General features: G+C 38.4%; 1 protein-coding gene across 1 annotated transcript in view; it reads right to left on the reverse strand.

The window, feature by feature from the left end:
- Nucleotides 1–21,275, reverse strand: part of KCND2 (potassium voltage-gated channel subfamily D member 2) — a 283,125-nt gene extending 261,850 nt beyond the window's left edge. The window contains exon 1 of the mRNA XM_075719545.1: nt 20,161–21,275. Within this exon, the coding sequence (XP_075575660.1) occupies nt 20,161–21,275 (1,115 nt within the window). The remainder of the gene's footprint in view (nt 1–20,160) is intronic.
- Nucleotides 21,276–22,444: the final 1,169 nt, after the last annotated feature.

The following is a 22,444-nucleotide window of genomic DNA, read 5'->3' on the forward strand; positions in this document are numbered from 1 at the left end:
TTTTAATGTATATCCAGTATTCTCAATAAAAATTGACCTAGAATTTACCAAACTATGTTAGATGCATTCTTTCTGAAACATAATATTTGGAAATGTTGTTGCAATAGCTTGTGACAGCATTAAACATGGAAAGTAATGAATGCAGAATTATTCTACCACAAACCACCTGTGGCAAAATACAACAGTGATCCAATCTATTACCTCTTTTACTTGAAACTCCAAGCAAGAGTCTCCATTTATTATTCTTGATTATCCCTGTGTGTGACTGCTTAATTGAAAGGATTGCTGATAGAAATAATCTATTAAAGGTTCTGTGTCTCAGAGACCTCCCAACCTGTCTGAAAAAGAGAATTCCAATGACATATAGTATCAAAATTAGGCCCTCAGGTTGCATCCTGGATCTTTCAATTTGTTACATAAATAATAGATTCAAGATGTAACTTCTTGGTAACTTTTCAAACAGTCAAATATTTCATGAGAGAAGTCCACAGCTTGTTCACTTGGAGAACTGACATTTCAAGAGAACCATTCATTTTGGTTTTTTTTCCCTGAAGGGTGATCCAAAATGTGCAAACAAGGAAAATTTAGTTATAACAACAGTCCCTGTGAAACAGCTAGCAGAAATAGACAGATACTTCAGGAACAGTAAACTGTCATTTTGCTATGTATGATCACAACATGAGTGTGCCTCATCTGCTGTACTTCCAGATCAAGAATTCTGCAGTTTCCTAAAATTTTTGAGAAAGACTGTCCATAATTTGTTTTTCCAGACCTAAGTGATATTTTATCCAGTGGCTTCTCAGCTATTAGAACAATTGGAGATGAAACTCTGCTTTTTGCAAGTGTAGTATGGACCACGAAATCACCACTCCATCACTCAATGAAAAACAAACACTTCATTTTTTTTAAGTCATGAGCACTGTTGGCCCTGAAGAGAAATTTCAAGTTACAATAATAAGCATCACGTAATAGTTGGAATGGTTGATGAAAATTGTTTCTAACCTTAGATTTTTTATATATACATCACTTGAATCACAATAGAATTGCTTCACCTGTTTCCTACATCCCACTACTTCAAAAGAATTAAAAATGCACTTTGCTGGCAGTGCTAAGCATGACAGATCAGGCCTTACTCAATTTTCACGTTACTGTAAACTACGAGTAGCTTGTGAAACAATGGGTTTACACAGCTGTAAAACTGATGTAAGTGGGATAAGCAAGCAACAAGGCTCAGCACCCTATATGAAAATGCTTGGAACTCCTCCAATAAAAACGACATGCTTCAGAAGACAGTCTTTAGATGATGTGGTAATGGACACTATAAAACCGTAAAATGCTTTGCATAGACAAAATTCACACTGGCATAGTGGCTGAGATCCACATATTTGTGACCTCAACACTTGACTGCTGCAGCAATGTCTAAACTACCAACCTTGAAGGAGCTCCTATTGCTGAAGGAAAAATAATTTGTTCAACTTGTAGAAGCATGTTTACAATATAGGTACGTGGGTACCGTGAAGATGGACAGGGTATAGAAACCTAACCAGCACCGGCTGCATCGCTGTGGAGCTCTGTCTTGTACACTAGCTTCATGCTAAATGTTGAGTCAAACCTAGGGTAAGGAATTGTGGGGTCATGATACTCAGAAATATGCCCAAGACTAACCAATGAGATTGCTACTTCTTTAATCACCACAGTCTCTAAGGAAATTTGCAATATACTGCATGATAAATCTCTTAGTGAAAAGAACAGGAATGAAGACAGGAGAGGACAGTGCTACCTCAATCTGGATCTCAGTGCTATGGCTGAACTCCAAAATAAAACACATTTTTCTCTCTTTAGTTCAGACACACACACACACACACGAACACACAGAGAGGAAAAAAAGCTAGCTTTGATTCTAATCAAGTGTGCAAAGTACTGAGAAGCCACAGTGGACCTTGTGTGTATGTTTGCGTGCAGTTTCAGGACAGGACTCCTGCTGAGAACAAAGGATGCACAGAATGAACGTCAGAAATGTTCATACTTTGTAGAACCAACATTTCATATCAGGAATTTAAAAACAGAGAAAGACTAACCCTGAATAAAACAAAAATGGAAAAAGACGTAAAGAAACCAAAAAAAGGAAAAAAAAAGGGGAAGAAGATTTATTCTTTAGTAATTTCTGAATGTTACTGCAAAATAGCAAAACTGGGATACTGTTTATGATTTAAGACACCCACATTTCAGTAGCTAGCACACTAAACTGATAGTTGTTCACAAAACCAGCTAAAACATATCTGTTGGTTTTACACATACTGGTAAAAGAGAACTGGCACCATAAAATACTAAACCCCACAAGTTTTTAGCTTTTCTGTCACATCTCAGTGCATTTAATATCCTTCTGTCATATTATTTATGACTTCACAAAGAAACCAGTTATTTCCCATTATCTCTTCAATAAATAAGTAAAGCAGAGCATGCTGCAGCGCTACAATTCGTTAATGAGATGCCTACAAAATCGTCACGGTGTCTGGTCTCAGAAGCTTGCACAGCATCTAACTATTAGAGTTCGCCTCAGCCCTGAAGAGTAATTGCATTTTTTACACATTGATATGTTCCAACCTGACGGCTGAGACACACATTTTGGAGTGGATTACATAAAGTAAGTAAACCTTTCCATGACACATTTAACATGTAAAAACCCAAAAATTCTAGCAGTGTTTTCAGCTTTCATTAACATTTCCACCAGTCTATCATAACATAGACTTCTTTCCTTTCTGATAAGGAAAGCAGGTCAAAACTTTTACTTTGGATTTTGTGTGGAAAAAAATCCAACACTCCAGTCCCCATTGCAATGAGTTCTTTTAAAGTTATGAACTAATGATATAGAAATGTTAGATTATATACTGTAAGACATAACTAGAATCCTGATAGAAAGCCTGCTGAAGAAAATGAAAGCCTTTCCATTAGCTCCTGTGGGCTTTGCCTTTAAACCCAAACGCTGGTAGAAATAATTAACTTTTCCACCCATTTATCTACAATGCTGCTTAGAAAAAAAAAAAGCACAGGTGAAAAATATTTCTCTTTTGTATTAGGTCAATAAGACTGTCACAAATGAAAAGAAACTAGCATGAAATTACTTCTACATTTAGGAAGACAAAATATTTACCAATATTTCTGAAATACAGTAAGTATAGTTTCTCCTGTAGTTTCTAGTGGTCTTTTTTATCATAAGATGTAGTGTTCACTATGTATATTTCTTTAGTTTTATTTGCTGTAGGTTCTCTCATTTCATTTCACTTCACTAGTTTGTAGTACAGTTCCATAATATTCCTCTACATCTTTTTTCTTCTAGCAATATTTTATAACTTGGAATATTATTTCAGCTGTGTTTTTCCACTGTTTACTAAATGCACTATCAAGGACAGAAGATTTAAATGCTGTGAATTTTGTATGTTTTCCCTCTTTCTATTCAATTACCAGAAAAATATTTACCCAGGACTCTTTGAAGACGTGTACAGAGGCTATTGTAATATAACCATAGCGCCTCAAGAGAATATGGGTACAAAAATTTTTCTGAGGTGACCTGTTCATCTCACCTTGGCTCATATTTAGACACTCCTGACTTCTGTTCGCTTTTTCTTCAAGTATGTGATTCAAAAGGAACAGAGAAAAATCAGCATTATTTATATATGAGATAAGGAAAAATAAATTTCTCAGGCAGAAAAGGAAATCAGACATAAGATGATTGGTAAAATTCCTGGAAGAGTAAATGCCATCACAAAAACTTTTTCAGTCACAACCCATCTCAGGCAATGAGGACAAAGATATGTGTTTATCCACAAAACTCATTTATACATGCTATATGATTACTGTTTAATAAGCCATTTCCTTCCAAGAAACAGTTGTGAATATGCATAAAGTCACTCATGCAGTGCATCTATTCCAACAAAGCTGCTACATGCTCTTAAACGGAATAAAACCTAAGAATAAAACCTACTCTCGCTCAGTCCTTCTTCCAGGATTTTCGGAGTATTGGCATTCTTGTCTCACATCAGAAAAAAAATTGACTGCAAGTTTATTTCTTTTTCATTAAACAAATTGTTTAGCTAATGGTCATCATGTAGGGGAGGAACCTAAGAAAGTGTGGGCCTTCTCACTGGGAGTGATGGATTTTAATGTGGAAAGGCAAGCAAGCATAGAAGTACATATAATAATCGTGCCATTGATACGTATGGGTCTTAACCAGCCTGATTGTTTGACAGATTCTTGTTAAGGAACTGAGTATTTCTTCTTTATGCTCATTTTATGTATGACCTTATCCTAATACAGTTAAGCACTACAATCCCAAAGTATAGGCAGAACTATCAGTTTAAAAGTCCTTTATACCAGCAGGATAATGAGGAGGTATAATATATGGCACATTTTTCACCTACTATTTTAGTAAACAGACCAACCAACAGATAAAACCTTTGTTGCTCTAAATAGCACTGTTATACCAGTTCAAAATTAGTTACATCAGGCTCTGGCTGTCATGTTCTTCGATGCTATTAATGTGTGATATCCTTTCAAGGTTGCCTGAAAGTTCCTGTGAGTTAACAAGACTTTGATAAGCTAAGGAAAAAAATATGCCAACTTTTTCCCCTTTTAGCTGTAGAAACTCTGAGCAAATTCCTTACTCCAGTGGTGATTATGACCAATTTTTGTGAAATACTCGGGGAGGGATCCCATGTATGACCCAACCTCCATGTTACCAGAGGAAATGCTGTATTATTTACTTCCCATAAATACTTTCCTCTTGATAAACTGCAGACAGAATAAACCTGTTACATCAGAGGTTGGAGTGTATTACCTTACTGTTTTTCTGATGATGAAACTATGCTTCAATAAATATAACTAAACTCTATCTTTTGCTTTTTTCACCTATCTCTGCATAAGGTACTGATAGCCATACATTTATTGCAGGAATCCCTGTTGCACTGCCATGCAGTTTGGTTTAAATCCTTAGAGTTTAAGATAATTCAGATAAAGAATTGTTGTCCTGGTCAATACATTTGCTACAGTTGTTCATACACAAGCTTGATGCAAAGTTCTTTCAGGTCAAATCCAAGTCTCTAATTGATTTCCATGGGCTTTGGATCAAGGGAATAGCACTAAATCCTGCAAGGCATTCAGCACTCCCAGGTGCTGCAGCATTTATTCATCTTCCATTGAAATGCTTACTAAGTTTAAGTGTTTTGAAGCTGACACAAATTCTCATCACCTTGTAGATTACAACCTTTGGTTATATAAATAACTGAACAAAATACAGATGTAAGAAATAAATGTGAGTTTAAGGCAGCTGTTTTCCTATTTGCACAGTTTTCAAGCTCTATGATATTCTTGGACCCTCTGAACCTTTGGTACTTAAGCAGCTATCTTTTATCCATTGCCCACAGTTCTTTAAAAGAATTTAGGAAAAAAGTATAAAACAGTTTATTTCCCTACTCTAAGCTGATCGAACCCACAGTTAAGTAATTTCCATTAACTGAGAATGTGAGAGGGCGAGATGAAGAAGCCATTTAGCCCAACACCTGACCAGTGGCCAGAAGCAAATGACATGGGTAGGACATAAACAAATGCAAGAATACAGTGATACATCCCCCATTATACCTTCTCAGCTTTCAGCAATCTGCAGTTTAAAGATTTACCAAGGCAGATGTTGTATCTTTTGATTTTGATATGCATTGGTGGATATATTGCCATTAATTTTTGTAATTGTTTTTTCGGCCAAAAAGGAATGGAACAGTAATGGCTGGAACGTGGCCTTTCATCATAAGATGAAATTGTTCTCTCATAGCACTGTTTCTTAAAAATATTCTCCATTCCACACACGGATGAAAAGTCAAAATTGCTTTGAACTGAAATCTCAAACGCAATTCAGATCAAACATTCTAAAGGTGTCACTTCATTTTGAATTTTTGTTCTACATTTCTAAACAAAAATGAATAAAGAATAAGTGGTTTTCATTTATAGATTTTTGGGAACAGGAAATTCATAAATTATATTTTCCAACTACATTTCGCTTTTATCAAAGTGTCACTTAAGAAAAGAAAGTTCAAAGATTCCTGAATAGATTTTCTATTACCTTACACAGCAAGAGCTCCTGATATTTTATTGTGAAACTTCTAGAAGAAATATGAGGTTTCTTTTGGAAAAGTTCTAGATATTTAATTAAACATATCCACCTTATCTTGATATTATCTTAGTCTGACTGCAAAAGTTCTTGGCACTTTTTATAATTCTCTGGTCAAATTCAGTAAACAGAATCAGTGAATAAGTTACCAATTCTTATCCTATAATAATGAAAACTTGTGAACAGGTATATAGCTCTTCTACCTCACACCACAAACCTGTCATAGTGAACCTGACCGGGAGACTGCAGTGCATGGAAGCGTTAGTGATCCACCTAACAGTGAAACTGAGTAAGCGTAGTACACCTCTGCTGCTGTCCATCCCAGCCTTCAGGCTGTGCTGTGCGGCACAAATACCTTGTCCACAGGATAAACCTGACCAAATCATTGTAACAGAGGAGCCTGCAGGCAACTCAGTACTGGTGATTACGCCACCTGTGTGGGCTTGCCTCCATCTAAAAGTGCAGCAAGAAGTTCTCATGAGGACATCCTTTACGAATGGAGTTGTTTTGTTGTAAAAAAAAAAAAGTTATTTAATAGCACAAAGGACCAAAAAGGAGGATCTGCTCTCCATGGACAGGGTCTGTGCAGCGTGCCGTGGGAAAATCCATCCAGTGCTACATGAATGCAGGGTTCTCAGCATCTGAAGGCATGTAATATTTACCAGCTATCTATATTAATTTTTACTCTATCTTATTAAAACAGCTATTTTATCAAGCCATTTGTTGTTGGACCTTTCCTGTTGAGATCCAGAAAGAATCCTGCACCATGTCTCTCTCACCACCCCACCCCGGCGCAGAATACCAGTCACTATCAGGCCGCTTTCTTGAAGGACTAGTGATTCAGATTTCTAACACTGTCTTCATCTATTTCTCTCTAGCAAACTAGTTAGGTAAATAATTTCTCTGCAGACATGTTGCATGGGTCCCTGTACTCAATTTGTTTCCTAAGACAGTGGAAAAGTCGTTGGCATATTGAAAACGTCACTTCAAGTCTCAGAAGTATGTAAATAAATTTGTCTTCATACAAGGACTTGTTCCAAGAATTAAGCAAGAACCTTAAGAAAGAGCCTACATTCTCTCTCATCAACATCCTCACTCTTCAAGCTTGTAAAAAGCATTTATTTCAACAGCAAATGGGAGGAACACTATTTTTTTAATATAATCAAAACTAATTTCCCCAAATTATGAAATAACCACTGTTGCACCTCAACAGAGAAGCAAACTTTCTGTAGCGGTGCAGTGGTGCAGGATAGCACTTCTTCTTTAGAACTTGTTTGGAAGTTTATGACAAAGCTGCCCAGTTGAGGGAAAAAAAGAGGAAATATTATTTCTTCTGCAGTTTATTCATCTACTTCCACAAAAAAAAAAAAAGTTTAATATGCCATTTAATGCATAAAGGAACATAACTTAATGAAATCTTACACAAAAGAGAAACATACTGAAGGAAATGTGGTTATTTCACACTAGTATAGAACTCTGCTAGCTGTCAAATTTGAGATTTGCTGCTCTGGAAAAGCAGAATGTGAAGACTAACTAAAATGAGTTAAACCAATCCATTGCTGATAACAGGATTTCATACCAAATTACAGAATTTCCTCACCAGAGAGATTGGTATGATTTGCAGAGAAGTGAACAAAGTTCAAAAGGTAAATGAGAAAGACATAAACCCTGAAGCATTTTCGATCATAGTCCTCTCTCATGGTCCTCAAGCTTCTGCAGTGCTCCAGTCTGGAGGCAGCTTTAAAGAAAATGGTAATTTTCAAATTGAATTAAATATGAAAATGAATACTGCAATGAGGACAGTGTCCCTGCTGAAAGTTATTTTAGTGTGTCTCTAAGATTTTCAGTCTGCTTCAGAGCTATGCATTGGCAATGCCTAGCTGCAGTCTAGAGCTCTGACACCTCCTGGAAGACACTAGAATAATGGCATGGGAGAATATGCGTGCCACCACTCCGCGGAGGCACTTTAGAAATGGACAGTGGTGAAACAGTTAACAAGACTAACATGTGAATCAGTCTTTAGGTTTCCCATTCATAAGAACAGGAATAGTTTACAACTCTTTGAAGTTAAAGTTTTCAAGCTCTCCGTATCTTAATTCAAAAGCATTGTTATTTGAAGAATGACTTCTTTCCTGCAGAAAATTACAGTGGATACTTAATTAAATGTTTCTTTCAGTTTTCTAGAGGCTTCTTCTAAGCCAACAGAAACACTAGAAGTCATGATTTTTTTCCAAATTTGATTTTTTTTTTTTTTTTTTTTTTTTTGGTGTTGTTTGGAAAAGGCCAAAAAATTGGCAAAAGGACTGACGTGGTCTTGAGGGTTACACAAAACAAGAGTATTTTGAGGTTAAATTTAGCAGACACATTGCCTTTTTGATAAAGTGGGAATTGTCATCAAATCCCAAGCACACACTCTGCTATGATCTTTGAAGGGAATATGTTATGGGCCTTTCAGAGTTATATAACTGGGAACAAGGAGAGTAGACCAAACCAGCTAGACACGGAGGTTGGGATTTGTCTCATCCATTTCACTTGGTATTTAAATATTTAAGCCTCTGCTAATCATCATAACTTTCGTTTATACTCAGTGCAGAGGAATGAGCACCTCCAGATGCCTGCTTATTTTCATTACGTCCTAAGTGAGACAAGGATGACTAGTTCAGAAGGATTTAACTTTTGGAGGAGTAAGTTAAGGCTTATAAATACCTCCCAGAGATGGTAAGCAACTGGCAGAGAAATAAGTTTGAATTCCACCTCCAGATTCTTCTATAATAATTCTATTGTACAGTATGTTCTGATTGTCTCCTCTAAAAAAAGGATGTCCTACCTGTCTCCTTTAAAAGAGTTGTATGTCCTGAATGTCTCCTTTAAAAACCCACACACCTAAGCTATGCTCTATAAATTCTATAGCTATATCCTTCCACACAAACATAGGGACTGGGAAAAGTACTGTACACAGACAATATGAAAGGCTTATTTAAGGAAACCTTTCTGCTGTATTTGGATTTGTTTACTTTGAAAACAAAGGAACTTCTGAGAATAGCTAGTGAGCTCAAAAATAGGTATCAGAAAGCATATTAAGGCAGAAGATACACCACTGACACTAAAGAGATGAACCAACCTCTTTTCAGCCTTTTGATATGGGTATCTTCCAAATACACTTATGTAGATCAGATCCGTGGTTCAAACCATTGTCCTGGCCAGTATTCCACAACATCTAGCACTCTTTGTATTTATTTAATTTGTTTGCAAAGACATAGCAAACAGTGCACACTAAATGTGGTGGCTACAAAGAGAAATGGGGAAAGCTCACATACCTTCTGGAAAAGTGTTGCAAACCCCACAGCCTCTTTCCTACTGCATGGCCAAACCCACTGTAAATCCACTCCATGGATCACTGCCTGACAAGCATCGTGCTGTACTCATGGTGTGAAGAGGGCTCGGGGCAGCCAGTGGCCAGAAGGCAGTTGCATGCAAAGGGATTTGTGCAGTTCACTCCAGGCACTCTTCTCTGTCTTCTTCTAGATGCCTGAAACAAAACTGGTTCCTATCTCCCCCGCCCACAGCTCGGTTTTATCTTACATGTGTGCACTGCGCACAAAGGTGTCTGTATTTTAAAATAATTGGTCGCATGTGCCAGACATAACTGGTCAGCATCATCTGTGGTCTGCAGCTGTGCCTGTCCCCAGAGGAGGAGAGAGGCTGTAACAGCTCTGCGGCTATGGCAAGAGGCTAAACCGTGCTGAAGGGCTCACCAGCGTGAGTAGCAACGTCGCTTCTCCCATGAATGACTTAATGCATTAAATTTCAGAAGTCTGGGCCTTGGAAGGAAAGAAAGTGTAGGTTAAATGAATGATAATGGTTGTAGTCTTTCAGCAACTACCATTTCTGCCATGATCTGACTGACATGGGGTGAAGGGAGAGAGGTGCCAGAAGTAGCACATGGTCCAAGATGGACAGCATATGCATCCCCTATTACACGTTTTTTTGGTAAGCAGCTTCCTTTATAATATTCACTTCTAAAACTCAGCACCTTTTGACACAGATTGACATCCTATAGGTTGATTACTCTGTTCACAAGCAAATCAGATAAAACTTGAGCTTCCCTTTCCCTTGGAAAATAACTAATACTGAGCTTGTCAAAACATTAAGCCAGTCTGTGGACAGATTTACTCTAAACTATATGTCTGCAGGGAAGCTTCAATTGTTACTATTTGAAGTTTTCCATCCAGCTGGCAAAAAGGTAAATACTAAATTCTCAATCACTGTAGAGTTTACCACGCAAAGAGTCAAAGTTTCATTTTCTATAAATATATATCAAATAAACACAAGAAATAGCTGCATCTGTAACTTATCTAGCTCTCATCAGGTGTATGAGAATAGGTGTATACACTCTGTTCGTCTAGTTCTGCCTGTTCCTAGTCCTTGATATCCATGTCTCAACATGAATTTCATCAACTGATGTAAACAAATGCATCAATAACCAAAGCCAACCAAAAAGCTTAGAAAAGCTAAAAATTCTCAATTCTGTAAGTGATACAAGATACTCTGGTATTTAAATTACAAAGTTGCTGTTAAAAAGAGTTGTAACTAAAATTTTTTTGGTACTGCTGTGCTTTCAATAGAAAGGCCACAATTCTTAACCTGCTATTTACCAACAATGAAGTGATTAGATATCCTAAACCAAAAAAATATATACCCTCTTCACAGTCAGATTTGAAAAGCATCTTCAACCTCTCTGCTTTTCATTCCTCTGCGGGAAGCAGGAGAGTTTGGGGACCAGCATGTTGCAGCTGTAATCCACCGTGTCAAAGAGCATCAATTTTGCTCCTAAGCAACCCTGCACAGTGCAGTAGTTTCTGTCCATAGCTGATAAGGATGCTGAGGGAATTGTTAACTGGCTGCAAGTGGGAGAGATGAAAGTTGCAGAAACTGAAAGTAAGGCCACTAACACAGTAATAAAATGCCTCTTTTGGGTTATAAAAAAAAGGGGGACATGAACAGTAACAACAATGAAAAGTAAGGATCCCACTCACATTGCATATGCTCTCATACAGAAAACTCTTTTTGTTCATCTTACTGAAAGAAGCAATGAGTTAGGATGCAGCAGACACTTTCAGACTGTGAGCTATTACACAATGTTAAATTACGTCTTTCACAACCTCACAGTCTGACTCTCAGCCATTTACAAGGAATGCCTGGATGGCCAAGCTTGCAAGTGATAACTTGAAAGACTGTTCCCTGTGTATCAGCCAAAATATTTTGAGAATCTGCCAGTACAATGCAAAAAACCCCACGTCATTGGATACACATTTGAAGAAAGTTAGGGGTTTGGCCTCAAAATATTTTTTTTTCCAAAATAATAATTAATCATAGCATGTTAACGTATTATCATAAAGTTAGATCATTATAAGTACCTTTATGGAGTTTCACAGTTATTTTTTTAATCCGAGGTGATTTAAAACTGTAGTGCAATATACTTCCTTTATCCTAATTTACCAAAGTACTCAGACTCATCAAATAAATTCCTAGAAGTTTATACTGTCTGTTATACCATAAGAAGTTTTATCTAAGGAAACTGAGTCTTCAATAATCAAACAGCCAGATTTATTTATGCAGATACAGATTTTATAACATTTTTGTTTTAATGTTCATATTATGTTAGATCATATTTTGAAAAAAAATTGTACAAGTGTTCTTAATATTAGGAGTTCTGCTTCATATGTAAATTTTTTATGTGAAGCTTTAGTGCAAGTGGTAGTACAAAGGTAAGCTAGACACCATCTGGTTAAGAGTCAACTCAAATCACAATGTCTCCTCAAAGAGAAAGAACTGTATAGAAGACGCTTACCTCAAGAAAATAACTTTTTATACAAAGAATCAGGAAGTATCAGGGAAATGTGTTTTAAAAATGTTTCATTTAGGAAGGCAGATTAAGGTAAAAATCAGCTAGCAGAGCTATAGACTATGCTTACAAACTCCTATTACTGCAAAAAAGATATAGCAAATGCAGGCTAAGTACTTCTCAAACCTTCCACTTAAGTCTACAAACAGTATACATAAAAAAATCCAATAGAGACAAAATAAAAATATTTGCCAGCACACCAGAGAAGGGGATGAATTTGCAGTGGACAAAATTGAGAATTATGGTTTACCCTTTCCTACCACACATCAGCATCTTAACAAATTTACTGTATATAAGCTAAATATGAGACCGATTGAAATCAATAAATCCTTAGGTTGGATGGTTCTTTGAAAAAATGGAATCTCCTACCTGACACTGTTTTGTAATTTTGCACCTGGTTTCTAAAAACATTTTCATTAATTTAACAATATCTGCATGTCATAACTCACATTTCTTACACACCTCTTCATGCTGAACTGTTGGTTTGAAAAACAGAGAGACAGAAAATTAGGATCAAATAATATATTTTCCCCTGGATGCTTTACATTACTCTTTCAGTCATATCACCCTTTCTTTTTTCTTTAATTACTTATTCCTCTTTCCTAAGAATACCATACACATAACACTCTACCTCCTTCTACAGCGTTATGGGAATATAGGGCATATTGTATTTCAGCAAGACCTGAACCCTTGTAAGATCCATTTGATTCTGATAGAGGTAGGACTTACCCAGATTCTCAGTACAGTACTCTATTTATCCTAGCAGTTATTCTTGTGCACATAAGGCTATGTTTTCCAAGGTGACTAGGTACCTAGTTTCCCAGCTTACTCACTTTCAACTGTTCTCCTTTGTGTTTCTAAGCACCTAAGCCTCTTTTGAGAATTCAAGCTGCATGCCTATCTGCATCTCCAGATACCTAAATGCCTCTTAAAATCTTCCTTGCAGTGTTTGGCTCCCATAAAATAATAAACCCAGGAGATCTCTGTGTCTGTAAGACTTGACTTCACCGTTAAGCCAACCAGATCAAAGAAACCAGTAACATGGATGAAACTGAAAAACTGGGAATAAAATGCAAAATACAGCTCCTAAATACTTCAAATATGCAAAATTTGACTGTGTTCATATTAATAACATTTTTGTAGGTTTTTAGGCAACCTCCCATTTTCTATAACAGTGCAGGATCAAGCCCTAATTAAACACATTTACACAGTGGCTCCCAAGGCTTTCACCTTCAGGATGGAGACCTGCAGACAAGTAGGGAACAATACTGCGCAATGGAATATAAGAAAAGAAACTGTTTTTCTAAATACAAAAAGAACATGATTGCTTATATGAATAATACCTTTGTATCTTTAATATTTACACAGATAGCAGTCTTTCAATGTTTTGTTAGCTTTTGTAAATGCACTTGACTGCTAGAATCTGAACTGATGGCAGTAGGAACTCTGTACTGATGACTGGGTACAGTAAGATATGCCTTCTAATAATGCATAAGGTGTGTCTACGCTGGTGTGAGAAAAAGAGTGCAGTCTCATAAGAATTGTAATAGAACTGAATCTTGTTGTTTTTTTTTTTTTTAAATGAAGCTAAAATATTCTAGGACTGATGTATTGGTCACATGATCTTCATATGTGCTCATGTTTAAATCTGAGCCTTGGTACACCAGACACCTGAGTAAATATTTGTATCTGGCATTTTTCTACAGAACACTTACACCTGTTGCACATCAGGTGCTCTAGTCAAAAGCACTATTTTGCATTTCATCTCAATTCACATTTATTTAAGTCTATGCTGTGGAAATAATGCAAATTTATTTGTGTACTTTGGTGAAAATGGGTTTTTTTTTGTCAAAAAAAACCCATAACTTTTTTATTTAACAGGGGGATTAAGAAATATTACTAGAGGCACAGGAAGATCAAAATCATATGCTTCAGCAAAAAATGCTTAAGAAATAATGGTAGAATTTAGGCTACTAATTGTGATAGGGGTCGAAGTCCAAGCATGGTAACAATTACTGTTCTGGGAAACGTAGCATAGAGCTATCATTTCAAAGCACTGTCTATGAATTTAAAAACCTTTTCTCCACTGCATGAGCAATGCAGAAAAAAGATGTTTTAAAGACTATGTCTTGCACAAAAATCTGTGCTCCCATCTATTGCCCGATAAATGATAGGTACAGAAATATACAGAATCTTTTCCATCACTCTGTCAGCTCTGTTGTCAGGTAACTGATGAAACCTGATAAGGCTGAATCTAAACTTTGTTTCTGTATTTCTAATTTATATTCCCTCTTTTGAACAATCTATCCACTTAACACCTGCTGAACCAGATTCTTCTCTCATCAGCTTACCATGATGCAAATCATGAACTGCTGCCAGTGGACTATAATGGCATAAAAATCAAGTAATAAGAGTAGTTCATTAGACTTTCTTTCAAATGTCTGAAAAGTTAATTGTTTCCCTGAAGTTGCAAGATGTTCTCAACTTATTTTGGATAATCATTTTATTTCTGCAGTATTTATAAGTTCCTGTGTTCAGAAATACAGTTTCCATTTCCGTATTTTTTTTTGCACAGTAGCACTATTTCTAATACTGTATTCATAGATTTATATGGCTTTTATATTGCAAATTTTTCTTCTTAGACCGAGGCACAATGATGTCAGTCAAATACAGATTGTCATCACTCAGTTTGAACTTCTTGGGTTCGAAAACTTAAGGATTTTACTAAAATCACAATATTCACTGAGGATTAGTTGAATGATAGGTCATAATTAATAGATCAGGCACCAGTCATAATTACTCTCTGAGTCAATTTGTTCTGCTGTACTAAGTCAGCATATTTCTTTGCTACATCCTGGCCCACACCAATCTCGTTCTTATTCTTGACTCACAATAGCAACAAGGAAACAAAATTCCATCTGTCTCCACCAAAGGAGCAAATAAATTAGATTCTGAGCAGAAAGATCTTTTTGTTAAGCATCAATTTCATGCTCTTCATAGCTGAAGTAAGGAAATTCATGATCAAGAAAAATGAGTGAAGTAAACTAACTCCTGCTCTTCTCAGAGATCTTCAGGATTTTTTCGAACAGGAAAGCTGGTCCCCAGTGCACTAAATAACAATATAATGACTCCTGTTCTCTGTCAAGCCAACAACAGCCCAATACAGTTTGAGTAATCTTTTTATTAGAGAACAAATAATTTTTTTTCACTGCCATCAAAATGACCCCTACTTTTCAGTATTTCAAATTCTCCCTGGAGCCCTTTCTGAATATCTAGTAACGTGCTTTGAAGGTGATTACACTACACTTTGTCCCTGCTCTGTTATATAGTATTCTAACTATTCAGGCTAAATATCTCTACTGTGATGAGAAGATAGATTGAGACATCAAACATTTGTAAAATACAAAATTCACTAGATTGTATACAAGAACACAAAAATAGAAAATTGCTATTTGAAACAGGGTTGAAGATATCAAACACAAAATGAATGAATGAGCCAATATGTAAGTACGAGGTACAGAAATAATATTCCAACCTTGCTGCAATTTTCACCTTTGTAATATTCACCATAAGAGTACATCTAAACTTTTAATGAAATTGTTCACAAAACAAAGATTTCTAAGTTTGTGCTCTCTTGTTAGATTTTATTGAACTCAGTTTTTTTTTCATATGAGTTCTGAAGAGATGGATGTTTTCAAACTAGCACACAGAGACGGTAAGAAACTAAAGGCACTCACAATGGTCAGGAAAAGAAAACAAGATAATGTGTGTGGCATTTGGGAAAGAAGTGATGCTGTGGAAATTTTTTGATGCTCATAAGGAAAAAAATCTATCAAACAAAGGTCAGGAAAAAAAACCTGTTATGAGGAAAAGTTCAGGTCAAATGAATGACAATGATGATGAAAGCAAGATTTGATCTAGTAGTGAAGGATGAATGAGTAATCTGGAACAAAAAAGCAGAAAAAATAAAGCCAGAATAGTCTTAATATGAACTTTAAACTTGTCTTGAACAAGGAAGGAAAGGTGCCAAGCCAGCAGACAAATCCCCAAACAGGAAGACTGTGGAAAGTGGTAGTTTGAAACAAAAGTGAAGAAAACAAATAGATGGAATATACCCATAGGGATGCAGTAAGAATGGAAAAGGAATGAAGATGAGAGAGAATAGAATGTGCAGGAAAATGAAATCCATCACCCTATTCCCCTGTTCACCATTTGAGGCTTTCTGTTGTCACATCCAGTCACCTGTTTGATTATAAAGTCTTCAGGAAATTTGATATATCTTAGATGGGATTCCTCATACATTATGGGCTATATTAGCAAATAATGAAAATGAGTAGTTATTTTATCTTTTCTGGAAGACACACATCTAGTTTACACAATCAAAGGAAATAAATGAATAGTCTTGTGTTTAAGCTTCCTTTCATAAAGTATTGTGCTCATCTACAAAAGTATTGCATGATTTGACAAAGCTACCTAATGTAAAACCTGTAAATAAAGAGGTTTAATATAGCAGTGAGATTGCTTTTGTGTGAACAAGTCACAGAACAGTATTGTGTTCCTTATTTAAAGTATCATACCTTTATAAAACAAACTACACTATACCTCTGCCTGATTTGGGAACAAACAGCTTATTTGCTGGCCACTGACAGGGCAGAAAAAAAGTTATTAGATTATCATGTTATGAGGTGACAGCAGAAAGTGACATAACTGTGTCATTACGGGTGTAGATGTTCACAAACTCCCATGTAAGTCTGCTGGTCCCAGTTTCATAGACTTGAGCTTTTTTCTCTGCCAGGTTTTACACTACCCTGTTTCTTGACCTTTATGCCCCTAACTTCTGTGCTTTTCATTGTTATCTTGAATATCCACACAATGTTTTGTGACCTCTTTCAATTCTATTCTCTTGTCCCTTCTTGTCCCTACTTCACTTTTGCTACAAGTAATACTGATAAAACACTAATTTGAAATTTGAAATCAGACAGCTCAGTTTCTGGCAGAGTGCACGCTGTTATCCTAGAGCCATCTTTCTCTCTCTTCTCTCTCTCTCTTTCAGCCTTCACCTCTTTCTCGCTCTCTTGTTCTCTCTTCCTTTCCTCCTTTCTTCCCTGTCTCTCATTTCTTTCATATAACACCTCTATGTACAACTATCTACTACTTGAGTTGAGCAGTCAAGAACAGTTAATAGCTGGGATATCCTTGGAGGCTAAAATGTAGTAATATTTGAAGTCACTGACACTCTGAAGAGGAAAATGTAATCTATGTTTTTTAAAGACACTTTAATTGCTCAGCAATCATGCAGAACGGAGAAATACAGCTCTGCTTCCAAGATAATAACTCCCCAAATTGCAAAGGTCGCTTACTCAATACCCTTGCTATCTAGCAAAATATGAGAATGACACCAAGACTCAAAACCTCAACTTTATGTTAATCTGTTATTCGGTATTAGCTTTCATGTATTTTTGTAATATTTCACATAACATGCTATGTGCTACTGTCATTTAAAACATAAAGACTTCATCTAGCTTTGCGCTAAAAAACAAAGGTTGTTCCTATAAAGTCCATTTATATACTCCTAATTCAGCTAAAACTAAAATTAAAAATGAATGGGAGTTCTATATTAGTAAATGGACGAGAAACTTTAGCACAGAGCAAAGGTAGCAGTACTAATTACAACCAGCTTTCACTGACCCTTGCTATTTTTCCTTTTAATTTTCCTCTCTTTTTCTGTAACTATTTCATCAACTAAAAAGAGCTCAAAGGTTTTATTATGTTAATTCTATTTAAATTATTAATATGTATTTAACATTTAAACATAATCTTTATATGGTTATCAAGGTGTTATTAAAAGGACATAATCTAGCTAATGCACTGATTAAAGATTTCCCAGAAATTTGTGATGTCTGTCATATCTGAACTTATAATTATATCTGAACTTCTGAGGGTGAAACTTTGGATCTCTGTACAGCCTGCTCAAAAGTTTCTCTGTGCAAACTACTTCAAAAAAGGAGTCAAGTATGACTGTATTCTTTTTAACCCTTTTTCTTCCCCTCAGGACCTAAATATTGTATGGCTGTGTACTTGAAAATAAGTTCTGAGGCTCTATTCAAAGAGATTTTTAATGATATTCAAATCTCATCAGCACTTCTGAAGACTTTACTTTGTGCAATACCTCAGAACCTGAAACTATAGAATAATACTCATTTTTTTGTGAAAGAAGCAAACAAATAATATTAATGCCAAATAGATACTATACCCATGTCATAATTAATTGCAAACTGGCCATAAAACTGAAGACAAAATTGTATTCAGTACCATGGACAAGTACTGTCCAAACTGTGTCCATAATAGCAAAAGCAACTTACGCAAAAACCACCTTTCATTCAAAAAACACAGACCAGCTCCTGCTCTTTCATAATAAAATTATACATTCTAAATATTGGTAAATTCTTAAGACCTAATTTGTTGAAATCATCACAGTTCAAATTAAAAATATGTGGCAAAAAGAATCAGCATCAGAAAACACAGGGCTATGGAACTAGTCAGCATACATAACTTGTTCCTTCTGCTAACTTGTCCCTTGAGTTTGTCACTACCAGAAGAAAATGAAAACCAAAAAAAACCCCAAGAACCTAAAAAGCAGATTAAAAACCCCAAAGCTCTTGTCACTCCTTTTTAGCATAACTTGCCCTTACAAGTAGTATGAAATATTTACAATGCACTATATTTATCTTCATTTGTTATATCACACTGAAGATAAAAGCTCTGTATAAAAAATGGTGGCATAAGACAGTCCCTTTATCTTTTTCACTATTTTGTTATGTGCGTTTCCCAACGAAACTACAATTGCACATAATAAATCAATTTTTTCATAACAGTTTAATAATGCACTTTCATTTTGTTACATTTAAAAGTTATACATGTTCCATAAATCTCAACAGTCCCAACAAGATGTGGAAAAATGCTTGACTAATAAAATGATGGGCTTTGTCTTCATGAAAGTGAAAAGTTTGTCTTTTAATATCTGTAATTCTTAAATAACTAGGCAGTTTTTAATGAATCAACAAATTTTCAGTTTCATAGATGATGCAGCTCAAAACTAAGAATAGGACAAAAAATTGTCTTCTTAAGTTAGTCAACCTTCTAAAACCCTGTTATAATTACGGACAAATGCATTTTACAACCTGGTGCACAGAATCAGCTGGTACAATATGACTCTGGTATCAGACACTTTATGAAATAATACAATCTCCCATCTTTCCACTAAACTGCATTGGGGTCTAATGTCAACAATGGCATTTTTTCACACCTAATTCTCTGGAATAATTTTTATTGCCATTAGAATTATGTTTTAAGAGATATGCTGGATCTGTCATATGTCTTACACTTTTTCAGATCATTTTCCAGAGTCTGTCACCGGTCACTGTAGTTTGACACTTTGTCATTTACAAGTTAAAGGTCCGTGGAAACCAAAGGAAATTTATCCAGTCTCTTGAATAACATCAGGAATAATTTTTGTGACGATTAAGGTATCTATATCTGTTTTATTTTCATGAAAACAAATCAATTTGTAATACCAAACTCAATATCCAAGTCTACATCAATACATCACTTCACACAAAATGGCAGACGTTTATGTATGCCCAAATTAAAGATTGCACTTGGGTTCTCCTTATAATTACCACTACTTTAGTAACGCTGTAACAAGTCCTGTCAGCAAACACATTACTCTATGAAAAATCCACCGATAACTCACAGATATTCATAAAATATTCCAATTTCACTATCCAAAACCAAATAACATGTTAGACAAAATTGAAAAGAACCCAAACAGTTTCAAGATCTTTTTTGGTTTGTTGTTTGATTTTTCAGTTTATCTGCAGTTTTGGGGTTTGGGTTATTTTAACTTCAGCAACACTTTTAACTCTCTTGCATGTCTAAAACATTTAGAAAGAAGTGATGAGTCATATTCATAAAGTTCTGTAACAAAAACTTACCCTTGCATTTTTTCTATCAACATTTTTTTTAAATTGATTATTTTCCGTTCGTGCCAATACACTTGTTGAAATGTTGGCTGTAGGCAAACACCAGCTGCACTTACCCCAGTGTTGTCATGGTGACAATGGTGTACCAGAAGGCTGCAGGGATGCTGGTGAACTTGCTGGCTGATGAACCTTTCTCTGCATAGTACATGACCGTGGCAAAGATGATGATGGCCATAGTGAGTGAGAAGAGGAGGAAGCCTAACTCCGAGGCACAACTTTTCAGGGTGTAGCCCAGGATGCGCAGCCCCTGTGAGTGGCGGGAAAACTTAAAGATCCTGAAGACACGAAAGACTCGTAGTGTCACAAAAGCCCCACTGACGTCCTCGTTATCTGTCATCACCAGGCCAATGTAATACGGCATGATGGCGACCACATCAATGATACTCATGACACTGCGCACGAATTTGTAGCGACTCGGGGCCGCCAGCAGACGTAGGAGATACTCAACTGTGAAGATCATGACACAGGCAGTATCCAGACAGAAGAAAGCCACAGCATAGCGCTCTCCACAGGGCAGCTCCTTGATGCGACCCGGGCTTACCCCGCAGGGCACTGTCTCCACCACATTGGCAATAACAGAGACGGCAATGAAGAAACCAGTGACATAGTAGAAGACCAGAGCCAGTGTACTGGTGTGTGGGTTTTCAAAGGCCCGCCACATCCTCTGCCGAGCTGTCATTGAGGGCAGGGAGCTCTCAGCTGCATGATCCTGATCGGCATCATCCTGCAGGCGCTCGGCATTCTCACGCCGGCGATCCTTGTACTCCTCGTAACAGCAGTCGCCAATGATCTCAGGGATGATGCCAAAGAAGGCCAGCTCCTCATCGTAAGCTGAGATGCACTCCTGGCGGGGATAATGAAGCTTCCCGGTACGGTAGAAGTTGAGAATGTGGCGGAAAATGTCAGGGTCCCGATCAAAAAAGTACTGCTGTGTCTCAGGGTGGTAGAAGAAGTCCCGCTCCGAACTGCCCAACAGAGTGTCGGGGTAGCGTTCTAAGGTGTCCAGCCACGTCTGGAACTGGATGCCACTCACATTCAGCACAATCAGAGAGTCCTGGCTTCGCTTCCTCTCCTGCCGCGGAGCAGCTGGCATGGGACCTGTGGCCACTGGCATCCATCCTATGGCTGCTGCCCTGGCAAAGGGCAACCAAGCTGCTACTCCTGCTGCCATGGTCCCAAGCAACTACTACAGCCGAGGGAGTCAATCTAGAGACAGTCCCGGTCCAGCCACTGAAACAGAGAGGGAAAAGAAAAACACAAATGCTTGCATATTTTCCAGGCAACAGAATTTCTGAACATTGTTGTGATTGACCAAAAATCTTTTTGCTGCCTTTTTGTTTCCTCCCCTTTTTGCACCCCGGAATATCCTTTCCAGGGGCTGGTTAGCCAGTTAGGACACGAAATGAGGGCACTTGGAAATCACCATGTTCAAAGCAGCTACTCCAGCAGCCAGATCCTTTGGATACAAGGTCCATGCGAGGGCCCTGGATGGAAGCAACGGCAAAGCGCTAAGCCCAGGAGCCGGCTACTAGCCCTGGTGCAGCGGCGCAGCCACCTGGAAGGAGATTTTCTTCCACGCGCGATGCAGCCGGTGCCCCCGCCCCTCCTCCGCTCCGCTCCGCTCCGCTCCGCTCCGCTCCCCGCCCGCTGCCGGAGCCGGGCCGCAGCCGCAGCCGAGCCCTTCCCGGGCGGGCTGCAGCGGGGCCGCCCGGCGCCGCCGCCCGCTCGCCGTGGCGGGGCGGAGGGGAAGGGCCGGGCGGGCCGCTCCCCGCTCCCCAGCCGCAGCCCTGGAGCAGCAGCGGGACGAATCCTCGCCCTGACCTTGATCGCCGCCCCGGGGGGCTCCTCCTGACCCCGGCTCAGGGCCGGGGGAGCCGGCGGGGCAGGGGGAGGAGCTCCGGGCGGCAGCATTAAACTTTAAGGCAAGTTTTCCGTGTAGGAAACGCGTCGGAGGGCAGAGGGGCGCCGGGGAAGGGGCGCCGGGGCGGCGGGGGGGGGGAGCCCCAGAGAAAGGAAGCGGGCGGAGGGGGGAGCCTCCCCGGGACGGGGCGTCGGGGCGCGGAGGGGGGCTGATCCGGAGCCGGGGGTAGGAGCGGGGGCTTTGCGGGCACCCGCGGCCGGTGGGATGCACGGGGCATCCTCGGGAGCGGCCGGGCGGGCGGCGAAGGGCGAAGCCGGGGGAGGCTGGCGGCGGAGCGGGAGCGGAGCAGGGGCTCCCCGGCGGCGGCGGAGGCCGGGGCGGGCGGGGGCCCGCGGAGGCGGGCGCAGGGCAGGGGCGCGGGGCTCCGCAGCGGCCGGATCAGTGCCCCCCTCCCGCCCCCTTCCCCTCGGCTCTGCTCT

Source organism: Pelecanus crispus, chromosome 1 (genome assembly GCF_030463565.1).
Source record: "Pelecanus crispus isolate bPelCri1 chromosome 1, bPelCri1.pri, whole genome shotgun sequence".
NCBI classification, from domain to species: domain Eukaryota; kingdom Metazoa; phylum Chordata; class Aves; order Pelecaniformes; family Pelecanidae; genus Pelecanus; species Pelecanus crispus.